The sequence below is a fragment of the Melanerpes formicivorus genome, unplaced genomic scaffold (assembly GCF_026170545.1).
Source record: "Melanerpes formicivorus ecotype bairdi unplaced genomic scaffold, bMelFor1.0.p_v2 SCAF_33, whole genome shotgun sequence".
NCBI lineage: Eukaryota > Metazoa > Chordata > Aves > Piciformes > Picidae > Melanerpes > Melanerpes formicivorus.
Window position 1 is genome coordinate 6,452,345 of NW_027142385.1, and position 20,615 is coordinate 6,472,959.

A 20,615-nucleotide genomic window follows, 5' to 3' on the forward strand; every position below is an offset into this window, starting at 1 on the left:
GAGATGGGATGTTAGGAGGAAGTTCTTCCCATGAGGGTGGTGAGAGACTGGCACAGGTTGCCCAGGGAGGTGGTGGAAGCCTCATCCCTGGAGGTTTTTGCAGCCAGGCTGGATGTGGCTGTGAGCAACCTGATCTAATGTGAGATGTCCCTGCCCATGGCAGTGGGGTTGGAACTAGATGATCCTTGAGGTCTCCTCCAGCCCTGACAATTCTGCGATTGTAAATCAGCTGCTCTGGCTGTTCAGCATGACATTGGCATGGAGGAATGATGAAACAAAAAATCACCAACCTTTTAGAGTTAGATCTCTCTACCTGGCAAGAAGGGAAGATTTAACACATTTTGGAGCCTGAGCCATCCCTCCCAGCACTGATGAATTTGGAAAGAGTAAAACACAAACAAACAAACATCTAAAAGACTCTGAAGTTCCCCACTGAAGCACAGGTTGCGAGTACCTGAGTTTTGGCCATGGCAACCCCATGCAGAGCTACAGACTGGGGTCAGAGTGGCTGAGAGCTCCCAAACAGAGAGGGACCTGGGGGTACTGATCGACAGCTGCCTAAACATGAGCCAGCAGTGTGCCCAGGGGACCAAGAAGGCCAATGGCATCCTGGCCTGCATTAGGAATAGTGTGGCCAGCAGGAGCAGGGAAGTCATTGCGCCCTTGTACTCTGCATTGGTTAGGCCACACCTTGAGTCCTGTGTCCAGTTCTGGGCCCCTCAGTTCAAGAAGGACATTGAGAGACTTGAAGGTGTCCACAGAAGGGCAACAAAGCTGGGGAGGGGTCTGGAGCACAGCCCTGTGAGGAGAGGCTGAGGGAGCTGGGGTTGCTTAGCCTGGAGAAGAGGAGGCTCAGGGGTGACCTCATTGCTCTCTACAACTACCTGAAGGGAGGTTGTAGCCGGGAAGGGGTTGGTCTCTTCTCCCAGGCAATCAGCACCAGAACAAGGGGACACAGTCTCAAGCTGCACCAGGGGAGGTTTAGACTTGAGGTGAGGAGAAAGTTCTTCACCGAGTGTGTTGTTAGCCATTGGAATGTGCTGCCCAGGGAGGTGGTGGAGTCCCCATCCCTGGAGGTGTTCAAGAGGGGATTGGATGTGGCACTTGGTGCCATGGTCCAGTCATGAGGTCTGTGGTGACAGGTTGGACTCAATGATCCTCGAGGTCTCTTCCAACCTTGGTTATACTGTGAGACTGTGATACCTGCTCACCACGAAACATTCCTGGCAAGTATTATTTGACTCTTGAAAAGCAGGAAGCTCAGCTTCCTCTGTTTCCTTATTTGTATCCTGCAAAGTTTTGCTTCCCCACCCCTCTTACAACTGCCAAGTTTTTCAATTAAAACAAATGGGGGTAAACAAAACCCCAGCAGATTACTCTTTGCATATACTTACTACAACATTTATTCTGCCTCTTTCTCCCTCCCTCAGTTGTGGCTTGGCTCCCTGAGAGCTTGTAAAGAAAGTTGCAGAATCCCAGCTCCTGGAGAAAAGAACCATTTTGGCAAAGTAATCCTAAAAGCTTTTAAGAAGGGGGGGAAAAAAAAAAAAATTACATGTAAATCTCAAATTTAAACCTACTGAATTTAAATCCTGAACCATTACCAAGATCTTACTTATTCTGCAATCCTCCTGGGGAATGTTGTGAGGTTTAATTAGCTCTAGTTGGAAAAAAAACCTTTGGAGAGGAAGCGCCACGCAGGTGCCAAGTCCTGCTCCGCTCACGTAGAACTGAAATGTTCAAATTATTACATCATCAAACAAACCATTTGAAAATGAATTCCTCTGCCTTGCCAACAGGACCTCAAAGGGACCTCACTTCCCCCTCTGAGCCGGAAGGATCGTACCACTGGAGCGCTGCAAGGTGTCCAGTTTGCTGGTCATGACCAAGAATGAGAGGATTTTGAACAGCACAATGATTTTGAGGCCCTCCCCCCTTGAGAATGGGCTGGGCTGGAAGGGACTCCCAAAGGTCATCTAGTCCACCCCCCCCTGCAGTCAGCAGGGGCATCCTCAACTAGACCAGGCTCTTGATGATTTCACAGTATCACAGTATCACCAAGGTTGGAAAAGACCTCAAAGATCATCGAGTCCAACCCGTCACCACAGACCTCATGACTAGACCATGGCACCAAGTGCCACATCCAACCCCCTCTTGAACACCTCCAGGGATGGGGACTCCACCACCTCCCTGGGCAGCACATTCCAATGATGAACGACTCTCTCCATGAAAAACTTTCTCCTCACCTCGAGCCTCAACTTCCCCTGGCGCAGCTTGAGACTGTGTCCTCTTGTTCTGGTGCTGGTTGCCTGGGAGAAGAGACCTTTATTATTAGAATAAAAACCTTTATTAGAATAAACCACACCAGGTTGGAAGAGACCTTCAAGATCATCGTGTCCAACCCATCAACCAATCCAACCCACTCAAACAGCTAACCCATGGCACCAAGCACCCCATCAGGTCTCCTTCTGAACACCTTCAATGACGGCGACTCCACCACCTCCCCGGGCAACCCATTCCATAGCGCAATCACTTCCAACCCCTTCCTGGCTACAACCTCCCTTCAGGTAGTTGTAGAGAGCAATGAGGTCACCCCTGAGCCTCCTCTTCTCCAGGCTAAACAATCCCAGCTCCCTCAGCCTCTCCTCACAGGGCTGTGCTCAAGGCCTCTCCCCAGCCTTGTTGCCCTTCTCTGGAGACATTCAAGTCTCTCAATGTCCTTCTTAAACTGAGGAGCCCAGAACTGGACACAGCACTCAAGGTGTGGCCTAACCAGTGCAGAGTACAGGGGCGCAATGACTTCCGTGCTCCTGCTGGCCACACTATTCCTAATGCAGGCCAGGATGCTGTTGGCCTTCTTGGCCACACTGCTGGCTCAAAAAGACTCTTGCCTCGGGCTTGCCTCTCTGCAATTGCAACCTTGGGATTCAGGGCACTCTGACAGCAGCTACTTGGCTACCTTTGTAATGGAAGAATCAGGAATCACTTCCTGCTGTCTTCTGAGCAACTTAGCCCCAAGGCCTCTCTCGAGGAACATTTGGGCACCTGGCAAAGGTTCACTTTTGTGATTTGCTAAGGACATGTTCATTTTCCTCGGCATGCACCACTGAGCCTGGGTGCAGAGGGCTGATGGGAGCTCTGTGCAGCAAAGCAATGAGCTGCAACGCAGAGACCTTTGCTGGTTCCTGGAGTAGACCTGAACTGCTTAAAGAACCACTGCCAACGGTAGCAGCAAAAGTGGGTTTATTGAAGAAAGATCTTGTGACAGTGAGGCTTAACAAAGGCTGGTGGCAAGGCTCAATCTATGACTTACTGCACAGAGGATGCAATAATGATTCAAAGTCACCAACAGATGATTTAAATGCCCTGTGACACAAGGTTACACACAACCTGTCATCCACTGCAGCTGGCAAGGGGTCTCTCAGCCTCAAGAGGAACCCTTGAGAGGTGTCCCAACTCAATAGATCACCACCGTGCAGCCAGCTGCTTAGCAGGGAGAGCTCAAACAAAGCTCACTCAGGCTGTCATATTCGTGGAATCAAGTGGCTGGCTCACAGTCAAACTACGTGTGGTGGAAAAGGTAAGTACGAGACTCCTTGTACCCACAGCCTCCTTTGTTCCTCGACCAAATCAGCCTTAGAAGCACTGCTATTCATGTGGTAATCGCATGATCGGTGCTCTGGTTCCCTCCCCAGCTCACACACATCAAAGCTCACCATGTCACCCTGCTCCTGTGTGGGCTTTCAAAGAACAGGTTGGAACTGGAGAAGTTCATGACCTGCTCGCAGCTTTGACCTTTACTTTCTTCAGAGCCTGAACCAAACTACCCCAGGTTTGGCCAAGCAGTCATGAAGAGCACCCACCAGCTGGCACAGGCATGGATAGGAAGTGCAGCAGCACCCAGATGGAGCACAAATCACCTTTTACTCATCATTATAAGCAGTGCTGAAGTACAGCCACTCCAAGGTGACACAAGGTCCTACCAACCAACCACTCTCCACTTTGTGCCTCCCGCAAAGGGTGAGAGACAGCTGCTCCTGGCTGCACCTCACTGGGGTCCCAGCTGGTCTCTCAGCTTGCACCAGGGCTGTTTGCTGGCCATCTGGCCATGCTTCCTGCACAAATTCCTGAGCATAGCCATCCCAGGAGTCCCACAGTCTGCACACCAGAACCATGATGCCCCAGGCTGCCAGCTGCACTGGGGAGGAAAGCACTGGCCCGGGAATGCCCTTGGCATACAGCACAAGCTGGAGCTTGGACCTGCAGGACACCGAGGCCCTGCAGTCCAGAAAGTAATCCCAGACAAAGGCACTGGGGAGCTGCACAGTTGGGAGGAAACTTCCAGACACCAGTTTGTGACATATGCTGACACCACATCTTTCCTGCAGAAAAAGCCTTTGGCTCTCGTGGGGCTCATCTAAAGTTCACACCACCATGGCCCATTATTTATTCAGTGCTGCGAGCTCAGCCTGCATTATCTGTACCACTTGATAATGAGATAACTTCTGGGTTTGCTTTAGCTTTGGACTGCAGACAGAAGCTTCTCTACTTTGCATCCATAAGCCCACAAATCAAAGTATGGCACAGTGCAAGACTGCAGCACTCACAAGCTGAAAAATGAAGCATCCTTCCCAGTCTGCAAACTGGTTTTGTACTCAGCCACATTCAATAGCTCAGACCAAAGAGATCCTAACAGAGCAGTCAAGTATTTCCAGTCTTATTCCATTATGATCAACTCCATTGATTTCACAGGGAGGGGGGGCAAAAAAGCCACCAGAAATAAATCTCCATCATTCTCACCAACTTGGTTGTCTTTAAAGAATTTGGGGGGGAAAGAGCAACATTTCATTCTAAGGAAAAACAAACAAACAAACCCCAGAACAGAAATAAACTCCAGGCCAACTTCTAGACTCCATAAATAGAGTCACTTGACTGACTGCAAAGGAACAGCCTGAGATCTTAGATCAAGCCCACTAAAACTGAGCTCAATGCTTAACTCCCTGCTTAGAGCTGTCGGTGAAGCTCTCCAGTGACCCCACTCTCACTGCTGCTGAGAGAATGTTTTCTGCAACCACAGCCTTTGCTGCAATCTGCCTTCCCAGACAGTGTCTCACCTAGGAGAGGTTAAAAGCAGAGCAGTCTGATCTCAGCAGAGAACTGGAACTAATCAGTTCAGCAAAACGAAGAACCAAATGTCAAGATCTAAATGATAGGGAGCACAGCAATGTGTTCCCCTTAATCACTGCCAAATGGTAACATATTTGCCATGAATGGGGGCTTGGGGAACACAGGAGACCCAATCCTGCTGCCAACACTCTCCCATGGATTTGTTCTGCCAGAGCAAGACTCAAACAGCACTAACTGCCTGAAAAACACAAAGTCATTGGTAGTTGTGCAATTACTTTGCAGTGATCAGAACAGCACAGTGGCTCAAAAGCATGGCCTGAAGAAATCTGACACCAAACCAGGAATTAAAACCAAACCACCACAACGCTCCAGCCTGCTGAATTTGGCCCCATATTATCATAGTATCAATAGTATCAGTCAGGGTTGGAAGGGACTACAAGGATCATCTAGTTCCAACCCCCCTGCCATGGGCAGGGACACCCCACACTAGATGAGGCTGGCCACAGCCTCATCCAGCCTGCTCTTAAACACCTCCAGGGACAGGGCCTCGACCACCTGGACAACCCATTCCAGGGCTTCACCACTCTCATGGGGAAGAACTTCCTCCTCACCTCCAGCCTGAATCTCCCCACCTCCAGCTTCATTCCATTCCCCCTATCACTACCTGAGATCCTGAGAAGTCCTTCCCCAGTCTTCCTGTAGGCCCCCTTCAGATACTGGAAGGCCACAATTAGGTCACCTTGGAGCCTTCTCTTCTCCAGATTGAACAGCCCCAACTCAGCAGGGAATGTGCAAAGTGCAAACCATAGAGGAAGGGATAGCAGGGGTTGAGCAGGTACATGTTACAGGTCTGAGCCATCACAGAATAGCTTCAGGAAAAGGGGGAGGACGGATTAAGTGTGTGTGTGGGGGGCACAATTATCTGGTTTCTGTCCCCCAGACCAATCCCTGCCTTTTCCTGCCCACTGGAATGCAGGAACAGCAGCAAAACTTCCCTTAACTCACACTGTGCAGAGAAACCCCAAACCCAACTGAACCCAATGTGGCACTTGGATAACCAAACTGGCACCTCAACCCTTCTCCCCCCAAAAACTGAAACCCCAACCAAACAAGCCCCAAATTCCAGAGACAGATACATTATCAATAAAAAGTAGTACTGGTAAATAAATTAATTTATATAGAGATAGATAAAAAAAAGGGAAAGCTGTTGACACATCTGGGGGCAGAAGAAAAGTCACCTTCTTGGCCCACATGCTCTTGTTTTATTTACATATCCACAAACACCATGAAACACCATCCCAGCCCCCCCACTAGCAGCATGGTGACATGAATTCCATAGATGAGCAGTTCATTCATGAGGCTGAAGTCCACCCTCCTTCGCCCCAGCAGGAGGAGGATGATGGAGAGTTTGTACTGGAAACGCAGGAAGATGCGGATGCCGAGGTACTGAAGGCAAAAGAGGATAGAGAGTGCCACCCAGAGGATGGAGGTAAAGAGGCTGCAGCTGAAGTACAGCAGGAACCGGATGAATCCGTACATCCATCGGGATTTGAGATAGATGTCAAAGTTGTTGTACTTGGTGCGCACCAAGTGAGTGGTCCTCACCGGGCCGCAGGCCGAGTGCAGGCAGGTGGTGTGGGGGCCGTGGAACGAACGGACCCGGCGGGGAATGGGGATCACAGGCATCGGGCACCCCACCGCTCACCGAGGCCCAGGGCAGGAGCTACAGGGCACATAGCAAATATTATCCAGGGAGGTGGAAGAGATCCAAAGGCCTGGGAAAGGGAACTCTCTGCTGAATTTCCAGGAAGGAAGAGACCTGCAGGGAGACAGAGAAGGAAAGCACATTTAAGTAGCCCTGGCAGGAGGAATCATAGAATCAGTAAGGTTGGGAAAGATCTCAAGGACCACCAAAGTCCAACCTGTCACCCAAGGCCTCAGGACAACTAAACCATGGCTCCAAGTGCCACATCCAATCCCCTCTTGAACACCTCCAGGGATGGAGACTCCACCACCTCCCTGGGCAGCACATTCCAACAGCTAACAACTCTCTCAGAGAACCTTCTCCTCACCTCCAGCCTAAACCTCCCCTGGCACAGCTTGAGACTGTGTCCTCTTGTTCTGGTTGCCTGTGAGAAGAGACCAACCCCCTCCTGGCTATAACCTCCCTTCAGGTATTTGTAGACAGCAATAAGGTCTCCCCTGAGCCTCTTCTTCTGCAGGCTAAGCAACCCCAGCTCCCTCAGCCTCTCCTCACAGGGCTGTGCTCCAGACCCCTCCCCAGCCTCGTTGCCCTTCTCTGGACACATTCAAGAGTCTCAATATCCTTCTTAAATTGAGGGGCCAGAACTGGACACAGTACTCAAGGTGTGGCCTAAGCAGTGCTGAGAGGCAGATAATGATACTATGATAATCTCTGGCTTCACAGGGACTTACTACTGCTTTAAAAACTCAACTTTTTTTTGCTTGAAACCACTTGGCTTTCCTTACTCTTTACCAAGCAGACACACATAAATACAAATCTGAACATCTCTCCTGTGAAGAAAGACTGAGAGAACTGGGGCTGTTTAGTCTTGAGAAAAGAAGGCTGAGAGGGGATCTTTTTGGAATGGGCTGCCCAGGGAGGTGGTGGAGTCACCATCACTGGAGACTGGATGAGGCACTTGGTGCCATGGTTTAGTTGATTGGATCGTGTTGGGTGATAGGTTGGACCCAGTGAGGTCTTTTCCAACCTGGTTAATTCTATTCTAATTATGAACATCTACAAATGTCTGAGGGGTGGGTGTCAGGATGAAGGTGCCAGGCTCTTTTTCCCTTTTTGGTGGTTCCCAGTAATAGGACAAGGAACAATGGGTGTAAACTGGAACACAGGAAGTTCCACCTCAACATGAGAAAATTCTTTCCTGTGAGAGTGCTGGAGCCTGGAGCAGGCTGCTCAGAGAGGTTGTGGAGTCTCCTTCTCTGGAGACTTTCAAAGCCCACCTGGATGCATTCCTGTGTGGCCTGCCCTAGGTGACCTTGCTTTGGCAGGGAGGTTTGACCAGATGACCTCTAGAGAACCCTTCCAATCCCCACCATTCTATGGCTCCAGCATCACCCAGTCAAATCCAGCCAGCTGCCTAGCAGCATGGGATGTCAGCACTAGTCATAGCCTGTCATAAGCATCAACACTACATCATCACAGAATGGTAGGGGTTGGATAGGATCTCTGAAGCTCATCAAGTCCAACCTGCTCTGCCAATGCAGGAATCACCTAGGCCAGGCCACACAGGAATGCATCCCAGGTGGGTCTTGAAAGTTTCTACAAAAGGAAACAATAACATCATTAACACTGCAGAGTCAATGCAGGGAAGCCCAGAACTTCATTCTGGAATTATCCCAGCTAGCTGACAGACCCTTCTTGATCAAACAGCCATCCTGCAACAGGGCACTCATGTGAGCAGGAGCAATGATGTGTGCCTGCACACACATTTCTTCTCAAGACAAGGGAAGAAAGAAAAAGGTCCTCCAGGTACATTTGGAAGTGAACTCCACAGCCCAGCCAGAGTGGTGGCTCTTGATTTCTGCTCATTTCCAAACCTGGCAAAGCTTCAGCAAATAAACAAATGGAAAATAAAGGAAGGCCCTGCAAGAACAATGAGGCAGTCATGTTTTTCACACTCCACAGGATGCACCTCCCCTCACTCAGCCAAGCCTTGAGGACTCACTGTCACTGCACGCCATGGCAAGGCACCTCTCAAAGACATCTCCTAGTTTATTGCTCTCCCTGGGACCTGCAGAGATAAGTGGACTATCTTGATCTTCTGGAGTGTTTAGGATTTATAATCTTAACATCCTTCCACACACCCATTGTTGTTGTGTGAGTGATGAGCAGTAGCCTGTTCACTGCTCCCTGTTTCACCCCAGGCTCGTGATGTGCCAAATTCCGGGAATTATGCAATGACAATGTGCTGCTCAGATAGTGCTGGAGCACAACAGGGACTTCCCCAGCCCCTCACACACCCAGGCACTCAGACCCTGCCTTTCCTAGAATCACAGAATCATTCAGGCTGGAAAACTCCTTCAAGATCCAGACCACCCCTACCAAGGCTGCTGCTAACCCATGTCCCTTAACACCAATCTCCTGGCTTTTCAATCCCTCCAGGGATGAGGACTCCACCACTGCCCTGGGCAGCCTCTTTGCAAGGCCTGACAAACCTTTTGGGGAAGAAATTGATCTTCAGGTCCAACCTAAACCTCCTCTGGTACAACTAGAGGCCATTTCCTCTTGTTCTATTGCTTGCTCCTTGGAGAAAAGGCCAATCTCCATCTGGCTCCAACCTCCCTTTAGGGAATTGTGTGCAGCATGGTGAATGGTGCCACATCCAGCTGGCAGCCAGGCACTAGTGGTGTGCCCCCAGGATCAGTGCTGGGCCCCATGCTCTTTAACATCTGTATTGATGATCTGGATGAGGGCAATGAGTCCATCATCAGTAAATTTGCACATGACACCAAGCTGGGGGCAGGAGTTGATCTGCTGGAGACAGGAGTTGATCTGCTGGAGAGTAGAGAGGCTTTGCAGAGGGACCTGGACAGGCTGGACAGATGGGCAGAGTCCAAGGGCAGGAGATTGAACACATCCAAGTGCCAGGTTCTGCACATTGGCCACAACAACCCCAGGCAGAGCTACAGGCTGGGGTCAGAGTGGCTGGAGAGGGACCTGGGGGTACTGGTTGACAGTAGACTGAACATGAGCCTGCAGTGTGCCCAGGCAGCCAAGAGGGCCAATGGCATCCTGGCCTGCATCAGGAACAGTGTGGCCAGCAGGAGCAGGGAGGTCATTCTGCCCCTGTACACTGCACTGGTTAGGCCACACCTTGAGTCCTGTGTCCAGATCTGGGCTCCTCAGTTTAGGAAGGAGGTTGACTGCTGGAATGTGTCCAGAGAAGGGCAACAAAGCTGGGGAGGGGTTTGGAACAGAAGCCCTGTGAGGAGAGGCTGAGGGACTGGGGTTGCTTAGCCTGGAGAAGAGGAGGCTCAGGGGAGACCTTCTTGCTCTCTACAACTCCCTGCAGGGAGGTTGTAGCCAAGTGGGGGTTGGTCTCTTCTCCCAGGCAACCAGCACCAGAACAAGAGACCACAGTCTCAGGCTGCACCAGGGGAGGTTTAGGCTGGATGTTAGGAAGAAATTCTACACACAGAGAGTGCACTCACCACACAAACAGCCTTCAGTAGGTTCACTCTACCTAAACTCAAATACCACCACAGAACAGCCATGAGCAGAGGGAAACTGCAAGAACAAAGTGAACTTTCTGAAAGATTACATTGTTAACGGTGCTGCCATCTACTCAGCAGGAGGTTGGTCAGCTGCTGCTGTTTCTGGATGCCACTTAATCCTTGTAACAAAACAGTGACGTTTTCCTGGGGCACCTGGCCTTCTAGCAGGAGGGAAGGACACAGCTGAGGTGCTTCATAGCCTCATAAGACTCTACATAGGAGTTGATCTAAAAGATAAGATGAGAAAGTTTCAATTTGCTCATTGTGTGTGTTAACAAGTTCAGAACTGGCCTCTCCCCAAGCACGAGCTTTTAAACCCCAGGAGGAATCACACACTCAACCATAAAGGCATTCCAGCTGACTGAGACATGCTGGGGAAATTCAGCTTGCTGGTGCTCAATGCCATACACAAAAACTGGGAGGAGAAAAAAGAAATCACAAAGAACTCACTGGTCACCTTCTGCCAGCACTGAGCCATCACTGCTCAACCAGGGTGGGTGAAATGTGATGCAAGACACCACTCACAGAGCCATGGAGGAGCTGCCCCCAAAGCTGTTTGTTGGGCATGTGATGCCTCAAAACAGATTTGCACACCCGTTCCTCAAGGTCATTTTTTTGGGGGGTCTTCCTGCACAGTGCTGTCAGGCTGCAAAGCTGAGTTGGTCTCTGCTGGGTATCATCCTACAGCTGAAAGATTTCAACTTCAAGGCCTAGGAAACTCGCTGTCAGCTCTGCTGCCATTACCCCAAGCACCATGTTAATGATGGCTTTATCAGGAAGTCAAAAGCCTGAGTAACTCTTCACTTTGGTGAGCTTTCACTCTTTCTCCTTTGAAAATGGAGTGTTTGATGAGAGAGCTGCAGCAACCCAGAGCTACTTCATCCATCACACACTCCAGGCAAGGTCTGCTGGTGCTCAGGGTACTCATCATTCACGGAGGAGAAGGGAATGGCAGAGAAACCGCAGCGTTCTCAGCTGACAGGACCATCCGTCAGGACGAGCAGGACCAAAGTGTTCCAGCAAGAGCCAAACAAGGTTAGGGACAATGACAAATAAAGGTTAGTGCTGATAAATGAAAGCAGGGAGAACCGGAAAGAGGGGAAATCCGAACTCCTCCTACATCCTACCAGACGCTAAATTAAACAGCAGCGACTTGAGAAAGGCACCGAAAGCAGGAAGCTCAGCCAGGACGTCTCGGCCTGCGAGGTCGAGAGCCCAGCGCAGACAGCGTGGAGCCCCGCCGGGCGGGCGGGCGGTGACAGCCCCGCACGACCACCGGGACACAGCCGCGACCCCCCTCAGGGCAGACAGAGCCCCGCCGGCAGGCAACGCCTGGGCGGGAGCGACCGGTTATAGGGGTGCCCGGGCCCGACCCTCACCGGCGGCCCTCACAGGCCCTCGCGGGCGGTGAGCGGCCGCTGTCGCGCCCAACGCCCCCGCCGCCCCTCACACCGGGCCGCAGCGTGGAAGCGGCCCAGGGCGGAGACGGCGGCAGCGGCAACAGGGCGAGGCCCGGGCCACCGTCCCCGCCATCTCCTTCCGCCGTCCGCAGCCCCGGGGCGTCGCCCTGCACTCACCGTCCTGCCCATCGCTCCGTTCCAGGCGGCGGCCGCCGAGGCCAGGCGCCGCGGGCCCGGGCTGATGGAAGGCCCGGGCCTAAGGGCGAGCGCCGCAATGCGCATGTGCGGGGGCCAGCGACGCTCCGGTTCCGGCCCGTGGCGGCGGCGGCGGTCAGGGAGCGGCCGCGGAGGCGCACGGCGATGACGTCATGACGCCTCCCGCCCCCGCCGGAAGTGAGGCGCGCGCGCCGCGTTGCCCCAGCTACGGCAAGCGGCAGCCTGGGCTGGGGGCGGCCGCAGGGAGCTGTCGCGGCCGGGGGGGCCCGCCCGGGACGGACCAGCCTTGGCGAGAGGGAGCCGGGAAGGTCGCTTCCAGCGGGCCGGCGGCGAGCCGCGCTGCGGGGATGGGGAGTGGAGCTCGGCTCGGGCTCTCAGCTGGGGCTGGGCCGAGTGGTGAGGGCGCTGGGACATCCCCAGCCAAAGCGATCCTCGCAGGGCTGCGCCGAAGCCTGAAATTCTCAACAGCTCTCTGAAAGGAGGTTGTGGCGGGGTGGCGGCCGGCCTGTGTTCCCTTGTCACAGGCGATAGGACAAGAGGAAACGGCCTCAAGTTGTGCCGGGGTGGTTTAGGCTGGACGTTATCAGTAGTTCATTCCCCAGAAGGGTTGGCAAGCCCTGGAACAGGCTGCCCAGGGCACTGGTGGCGTTCCCATCCCTGGAGGGATTGAAATCACGTGCAGACGTGGTGCTGGGGGACACGGTTTAGTGGTGACCTGGCAGTGAATTAAAGGATGGAGTTAAAGTTTGCCTGACAGCACTGGGCTGCTCGTAACATAAGTGTGAGTTAGCAGAATTCTTGGGGGTTTTGACTTGGGAGAAGCCAACCCATCTGCAGGGGTATGATATGTACCCAAGCAGCTGCATGTTGGCTTTGCTATCTAGAAAACCATAAAATTAGCCACAATAGACAGAGCACTGAGGACTGCTTATCGTGGGTGAACCACAGAATGAATAGAGTGGAAAAAAAATGTCACATTGGCTGAAAGTTTGACTTGATGGAGATGCAGTTTGGTAGGGCTCAGACCCTTAGGCTCTCTCTGCTAGAAAAAGTAAAAGTGCTGTGGCTTATAGTCCATCTGTGAGTCGATTCATTTGAATCAGCAGTGCTGGGTTAACAGCTGGACTCAGCATGATTCTATGAAACAAGAGTGTGGCCAAGCTTTCTCCAAGTCACTCATCAGTTGGACCTGTCAATGGCACTGAGCTGATTTTGTGACCAGACAGATACCATGTGGGGTCTCGAGTGTCAGATCCAGGCTTGCTGAGCACATGGAGTGGTGCAGGTGATTACATTTGGGAGTCCAGGTTCTGGGAGAACCTGTGGTGCTCCTAGGAGAAACTCTGCCTCTCCCAGGGCCTTACCCTGCTGATGGAGCTCAAGCACTTTTAGAGAGGTAAAGTGGTAAAATCACAAATGTAGGAGATCCAGACTTCTGGGGAGGCCAGCAGCACACACACAACAATCCTGAGGAACATACAGCTGGAGGAAAATTCAGAAGCAATATATATTAAAACAGGGAAAAGAAACTTCGTGCTGCTTTCCCTCAGATGTGATCAGGAATTGCTTTCCATAATGGAAATAATACAGAACTTGTTCACTGGCTCCCTGCCCTGCTTGCCATCAAGGCACTGCTGTGGTGGAAAAACATTAAATAATAATAACTCAAACCATCTGCCAGTGCTGAGACCTGCACAGGAGGCTGAGGCACCAGGCCAGATACCTCCCAGCATCCCAACTGGTGCTCAAACTCAGTTTTGGTTCCTCCCTGGTTTGCCTGCTGCCCCTCAGAGCTGTTTTATTCCACAAATACAGGGAGGGGCCTGAGCTACAGGGCACACATCAAGGAAGGTCATGAGAGGTGGGGTACTCCTAGCAGACTGCCAGCTCTGTCTCCCACAGACCTTCTGGTGGGAGGGAGAAGGGGAGGTGTGAAGCTGATAGATTTTCCCAGTGGCATGAAACTGGCAACATCTGTTTTTAACTAAGATAATCAGGAGAGCCACATTCCATTTATTTCCTTCCACCATTGCCTGGGACTAGAGCCACAGCCCAGAGGTGGGAATTTCATCCCAAGCAACAAAATCATGAGGGTACTTTGGCTTTCCAGCTTGGTCACAGAGGATGAAGGGGTACTGCTGAATGCAGTGGGCGCTTGGCAGCCTGCAGGAAGCCCTCAGGGTAGGAAAAGAGGTCTGGAGGTCTTTCCTTGCCTCTGGTAAAACCCAGGGAGCTCCACAGAACAATGCCCCCACCACACGCATGTGCAAGGGTGTGATGTGGCAGCACCACTGATGAGACTGACTCTTCTGACTTCTTAGGTCAGGATGACAAAACAATCAAGATGTATAGATTCATAGAATGTTTTTGTTTGGAAGGGATCTTAAACATCATCTTGTTCCAATCCCCCTGCACCTTCCACTAGACCAGGTTGCTGAAGGCCTCATCCAGCCTGGCTTTGGAGATGTCCAGGCATCCATGACCTCCCTAGGCAACCTGTTCCAGTGTCTCACCACCCTCACTGTAAATAATTTCTTCCTAATCTCCTACCCTCTTCAAGCTTCAGCCCATTGGAATGGGCTGCCCAGGGAAGTGGTGGAGTCCCCATCCCTGGAGGTGTTCAAGTGGGGATTGGACGTGGCACTTGCAGCCATGGTTTAGTCATGATGTCTGTGGTGACAGGTGATGATGATCTTTGAGATCACTTCCAACCTTGGTGATTCTGTGATTCCATTCCCTCTTGTTCTGTCACTACAAGCCTTTGCAAAAAGTCCCTTCCTGGCTTCCTTGTCGGCCCCCTTCAGATACTGGAAAGCTGCTGTAAGGTCTCCCTGGAGCCTTCCTAATAGATAGCCCTATTCACTTTCCTGCCAGAACTCTTTCAACCCTTTTGCTGCTTCGATGAATGTGCATCTCCATACAATCCAAACCCTCCTGGGGGGGTCAGGCGTGAATCGAAGCTTTGCCGTTCAGGGAGGTAAGATCCTGCAGGAGCGGCTGCGGGCTCAGCCCGAGGGGGAGCCGCCCACAGCCCTCCGCCAGCGCCGGGGGCTGTATTTCTTCCCTGTTGCTAATTTTACTAAAGACACAACTCATATTCCTGTTGATTGAACAGTTTTGTCTTGACAGCCTCGGAGATTTGTGAGGAAACTTATCATCAGCCCCGAGAGCGAGCCATTAGTCCCAGTCACAGCGGCCGGGCAGCGCCGAGATGTTTTATGGCCCCCTTCAAAGACAAACACACACATTTATATGTCACTTGTTGCAATATAAATGCTAACTTGTACTTCTTTCAAAACTTTTAATGAATTGTAGGCCTTTCACAAGATTTATGGCACGAGCTGAACGGCTCCAACTATTCCCTTAAACGTATTTGTCACTTTGGCAACACAACAACAACCACCACCACCCCCTCACCCCTCTCCCCCTCTCTCAACCCCCCCCCAAAATCTGGAAGATCTTGTGCTGAGAAATAAATCATAAAGAGCTGCATCTTCAAAGAGTTTATTTTGGTCATTAATAGTTGATGCCTTCCCCCCAACCCCCACGCCCCACCCCCAACCCCATCTCCGAACCCCCAGCGCAGGATTTAAAGGTAAATTATGCAAACTCAAAACCAAACCTTATAATACTTAATCAAACATGCATAAAGCTGTCAGGGCCAAATAAATTCTCTCAATTAACTGGCTTCAGATTGTGATTGCATTTACTAATTTAATCAACACTAGAATAATTTGGAGACTGGGTAATGATGAATGACTGTGGTGCTGCGCGTGAAGGGTCGCCGAGGGGGTGTGCTGAGACAAGAATGCCTGAAATGCTTCCTGGGTTGAAGGCAAAACGGTCACAGTGGAGTTGTCACAGTCATTGGATAATGGCAACATCTCATCTCGTTCCCATTTGGGGGGGGGGGGAATTTTTTCCAGTGAAGACTTTGAAAGCTCAGTATCACAATATCACAGTATCACTTAGGTTGGAAAGGACCTCGAGGATCATCGAGTCCAACCTATCAACACAGACCCCATGGCTAGACCATGGCACCAAGTGCCACGTCCAATCTCCCCTTGAACGCCTCCAGGGTCGATGACTCAACCACCTCCCCGGGCAACCCGTTCCAATGAGGAATGACTCGCTCGGTGAAGAACTTCCTCCTCACCTCAAGTCTAAACCTCCCCTGGCGCAGCTTGAGACTGTGTCCTCTCATTCTGGTGCTGGTTGCCTGGGAGAAGAGGCCAACCCCTTCCTGGCTACAACCACCCTTCAGGTAGTTGTAGAGGGCAATGAGGTCACCCCTGAGCCTCCTCTTCTCCAGGCTAAACAATCTCAGCTCCCTCAGCCTCTCCTCACAGGGCTGTGCTCAAGGCCTCTCCCCAGCCTTGTTGCCCTTCTCTGGACACGTTCAAGTGCTTCAATGTCCTTCTTAAACTGAGGGGCCCAGAACTGGACACAGCACTCAAGGTGTGGCCTAACCAAGGCAGAGTACAGGGGCACTATGACCTCCCTGTTCCTGCTGGCCACACTATTCCTAATGCAGGCCAGGATGCTATTTGCCCTCCTGGCCACCTGGGCACACTGCTGGCTCATATTCAGGTGGCTGTCGATCAGCACCCCCAGGTCCCTCTCTGTTTGGGAGCTCTCAGCCACTCCGACCCCAGCCTATAGCTCTGCATGGGATTGCCGTAGCCAAAGTGCAGCACTCGGCACTTGGACTTGTTGAATGCCATCCCATTGGACTCTGCCCATCTGTCCAGTCATGGACATGGACAGACCTTGTTTGGGTGAAAGACTTCAGTGGTAGCCCAGGGAGTCAGTCTCATTTCAGTTGGAGATGAGGGAAGAAGTCAAACCTACTTTGACTTTTGCCCCAACTTTCTGACTCATTTTGTGGCTGTGATCTTTTGCTCTGATCACAAGGCTGACAACTGCAACTTCCAGCCCAGCTTCTGGCCACTGATTCATACTTTAGCCTCGGTCAAGCCATTTAAGCTGGAGCTGGAGTAATGACCCTGTAGTGCTGAGATGTCCTTTAGCTCAGTCCTTTTGCACCTTCAATGGATCTGCACTTACAGTAAAATGGGTCTGACCCCTGTCTAGAAAAAGCTTTCAGTCCCTATTACTTGTGGAGAGATGAAGACTGCATTTTTTTTTGCCAACATAAGCAAGGTTTTATGGAGCAGGTTCATTCACAGGCTCATGTCAAGAAGGCTGTGAGGTATTTGGCCCTATAGAACGCCTGGACCTCTGAAAATCACACCTTTATTTGCTCTTGAACCATTCTTCACCTGGTCTACAGAAAAATAACAGAGTCCATATAGCTGCTGTAGGGATCATTCCCAAACTCTCCTAGCTCTATCTCTTTCTTTTTGCTCCCCTCTCTCTCTCTGCAAAACACACTTTCCAGAGGCTAGCTGACCATTTCGTGCCCTTTCAGTTGAAATTGGGACATTCCTTCAGCAGTGTAGAGCACCCACCACTGTTTGGTCCCTGACAGAATGCAGCAAATAAAAATCTGTGTGCTGGGAAGCGTAACCAGAGAGAGAGCTAACAAGTTTCCTTCAGTGACCCAGAAACAACCGCTGCAGTCATTCTCCAGCCATAACTCTTAAGGTCTCAGGGATAATAAAGGTGTTAACATGACATTTTTCAAACTAGCATTCACTGCTGCCTTCCACTTGGTAGCCAAAGCCACCATTCAAACCCACCAGCATCTTGTGCAAACTCCCTTGGGTTTTGCTGAGCCAGCCTGTAAAGCTAAAATATAACAAATTAAGGGATTAATCCTTTCCTTTTCCTTAAAGGAGATTTAGGGTCGTGTCTGGGCCTTAAATTTTAAGTGCAATCGATCCTCCCTGCAAATCTAAAGTGCAAAAGCTTGGGAAATAATTTTTCCTTATTACTTCTTTCCAGGTCTCATCTCCTAGCTGAAATGTCAGCTTTAATCAGCTTGCAGAGATTTGCATGTGGTAAATAATAATGCAGTTTATTAGACTAATCAGACAAAAATATGTGTAGCAGAAAGTGGAACTAATTCCCACTTCTGCAGCGCTGCAATTCCCACCTGCAGCCCGTGAGCAGCTCTTGGAGCCCCAGGAAGGCAGCAGGGATGGAAAGCAGCAGCAGCCTCAGCTTTATTTGGAGTGTTGTGGAGTTATTTGGGGTATTGTGGAGTTATTTGAAGTATTGAGAAGTTATTTGGAGTATTGTGGAGTTGTTTGGGGTATTGAGAAGTTATTTAGGGTATTGAGAAGTTATTTGGAGTACTGTGGAGTTATTTGGAGTATTGTGGAGTTGTTTGGGGTATTGAGAAGTTGTTTAGGGTATTGGTAAGTTAATTGGAGTATTGTGGAGTTATTTGGGGTATTGAGAAGTTATTTGGAGTATTGTGGAGTTATTTGAGGTATTGAGAAGTTATTTAGGGTATTGAGAAGTTATTTGGAGTATTGTGGAGTTATTTGGGGTATTGAGAAGTTGTTTGGAGTATTGTGGAGTTATTTGGGGTATTGAGAAGTTATTTGGAGTATTGTGGAGTTATTTGGGGCTTGTGGGGTTTCAGTAGCACTGGGAATCACAGAATGCATTGGGTTGAAAGGGATCTTCAAAGGTCATCTAGTCCAACCCCCTGAAGTAGGCAGGGATATCCTCAACTAGATCAGGTTGCTCAGAGCCCCATCAGGCTTGATCTTGAGTGCCTCCACCACTCCTCTGGGCAACCTGTTCCAGTGTTCTACCACCTTCATATTAAAGAACTTTTTCCATATGTCCAACCTAAATCTCCCCTGCTGCAGTTTCAAGCCACTGTCCCTTGTCCTATCTCTGTAAGCTCTTCTAAACAGATGTTGAATGTCTCCAGGGATGTGGCCTCCACCACCTCCCTGAGCAACGTGTTCCAGTGTTCCATCACCCTCAAAGCAAAGAACTTCTTCCTCATGTCCAGAGGAAGCAGTGAGTGATGTACCCAGCTTGCTCCCAACTCAGCCACACGCTGTGGTGCTGGAACGTGGCAGTGCCAGGGACAAATGGAAGTCCCAGAGCAGATGGTCAGGCTGCAGAGCACAATGAGGGCAGGCTGCCTGTCCCTGCAGGAACCCTTTCTCCTGTAATACTTTTATACATAGATATTTTACAGGTGACTTGTGAAATCTAAAACTAGACCAGCCTGCAGCTTCGAAAGAAATAAATGGCTCGTGTGAGGCATGGTGAGACAGTAATGTTTGATGTATTCAATATACAGCATGCTTGCTGGCACAATGATCTGCCTGCTGCTGCCACCAGCCTTTGCTGCACTAAAAAGTGTCCAGGAAAGGGCAGCAACACCTGTGAAGGGTCTAGAGAACAGGTCTGGTAAGGGTTTGCTGAGGGAAATGGGATTGTTTAGCCTGGCATAAAGGAGGCTGAGGGAAGACCTCATTGCTCTCTACAACTCCCTGAAAGGAGGTTGGAGTGAGGTGAGGATTGGTCTCTTCTCCCTAGTATCAGGTGATAGAATGAGAGGAAATGGCCTGGAATTGTACCAGGGTAGGATTGAGACCGTGTCCTCTTGTTCTGGTGCTGATTGCTTGTGAGAAGAGACCAAACCCCTCCTGGCTACAATCTCCCTTCAGGTAGTTGTAGACAGCAATGAGGTCTCCCCTGAGCCTCCTCTTCTCCAGGCTAAGCAACCCCAGCTAATTCTATGATTCTACGAAAAACCAGCCAGGCCTGGGGGCTGTTTGATGGGGCTGTCCTGCCTCCCTTCTGCCCCAAACCATTCCCTCTCTATTGCAGGAAACTGGAAAAGCAAACTGAAAAGCCTAGCAGCAGGATGGATGGAATCCCAGAGAACCCACACATGGTTGATAGACATTGAAACGTGTCATCCTGTAGCGAGGACACTTAACTGCCCCGACAGCACAGTGCAAGACAGAGCCTCACCAGCCTGGCTGTCGCCCCCCAGCCTGGGAGAAGGGGAAGAGGAGTTATTTTAGAAATGCTGGAGTCATGGAAAGATTCCTCCTGACCTGTGGGGGCTGGAGCAGGAGCCAGCTGCACACATATGGTGGGTGAGAAACTGTCTCTAAAACAAATGAAAATAGAATCAGCCACTCTGCCAGGGACAGGACTCCTGCCAAAGCTTGTTGCTGCATCATGTTGGCTGGTCCCGATCTGGCTGATGTCAGAAAGTGCCTATTATGCAGAAAACTCTCCCAGAGAAGTGTCATTGCTGCCTTCTGTTCACTCACAGGCTGGGTCTCATGCGAGCAGGAGGTGTTAAAACAGACCCAATCCAGATCTGCCTGGTGAAGCTGGGGTTTGGCAGGGAGGCTCAGGAAGCCTTCCAGTTCCTCTGGCTCTGCCAAACACTCCTCAGAAGGGGACATTTGAGGGCAAAGTAACACCTTTCCTCTGGGAACCTCAGTTCCCTGTTTCTCATTCATTAATAATGTGTCTCAGATTGTATCATGATAGTAGGAGAAGAATCCTCTTAAAGTCATGATGTAGATCCATCAGGTCTATGCACAGAAGGTGCATCTGCTCTGGGGTCATTTCAGCAACAGCCCCCTGCCCATGGTCAGTAGCAGAGCTGGGTCATGCCTAATCTCCAGCATTTCCATTGCCCCTGTCTCTATTTTGAGAGGT

General features: G+C 50.8%; 1 protein-coding gene across 2 annotated transcripts; it reads right to left on the bottom strand.

The window, feature by feature from the left end:
• Window positions 1–3,226: 3,226 nt before the first annotated feature.
• Window positions 3,227–12,123, bottom strand: TMEM250 (transmembrane protein 250). 2 transcript variants are annotated; one of them, XM_068155864.1, is made up of 3 exons: window positions 11,961–12,123; window positions 10,431–10,610; window positions 3,227–6,946 (listed from the first exon to the last, which is right to left on the bottom strand). In XM_068155864.1, exon 3 carries the CDS (start codon window positions 6,811–6,813, stop codon window positions 6,394–6,396), a length of 420 nt encoding a protein of 139 aa, XP_068011965.1. In that variant the 5' UTR covers window positions 6,814–6,946; window positions 10,431–10,610; window positions 11,961–12,123; the 3' UTR covers window positions 3,227–6,393. The 2 variants fall into 2 exon arrangements, with proteins under 2 accessions (XP_068011965.1, XP_068011966.1); XM_068155865.1 differs by lacking the exon at window positions 10,431–10,610.
• Window positions 12,124–20,615: the final 8,492 nt, after the last annotated feature.

What these genes read in the sequence shown, in the direction of transcription:
- TMEM250 (XM_068155865.1), bottom strand. Translation starts at nt 6,813, where the DNA reads ATGCCTGTGATCCCCATTCCCCGCCGGGTCCGTTCGTTCCACGGCCCC.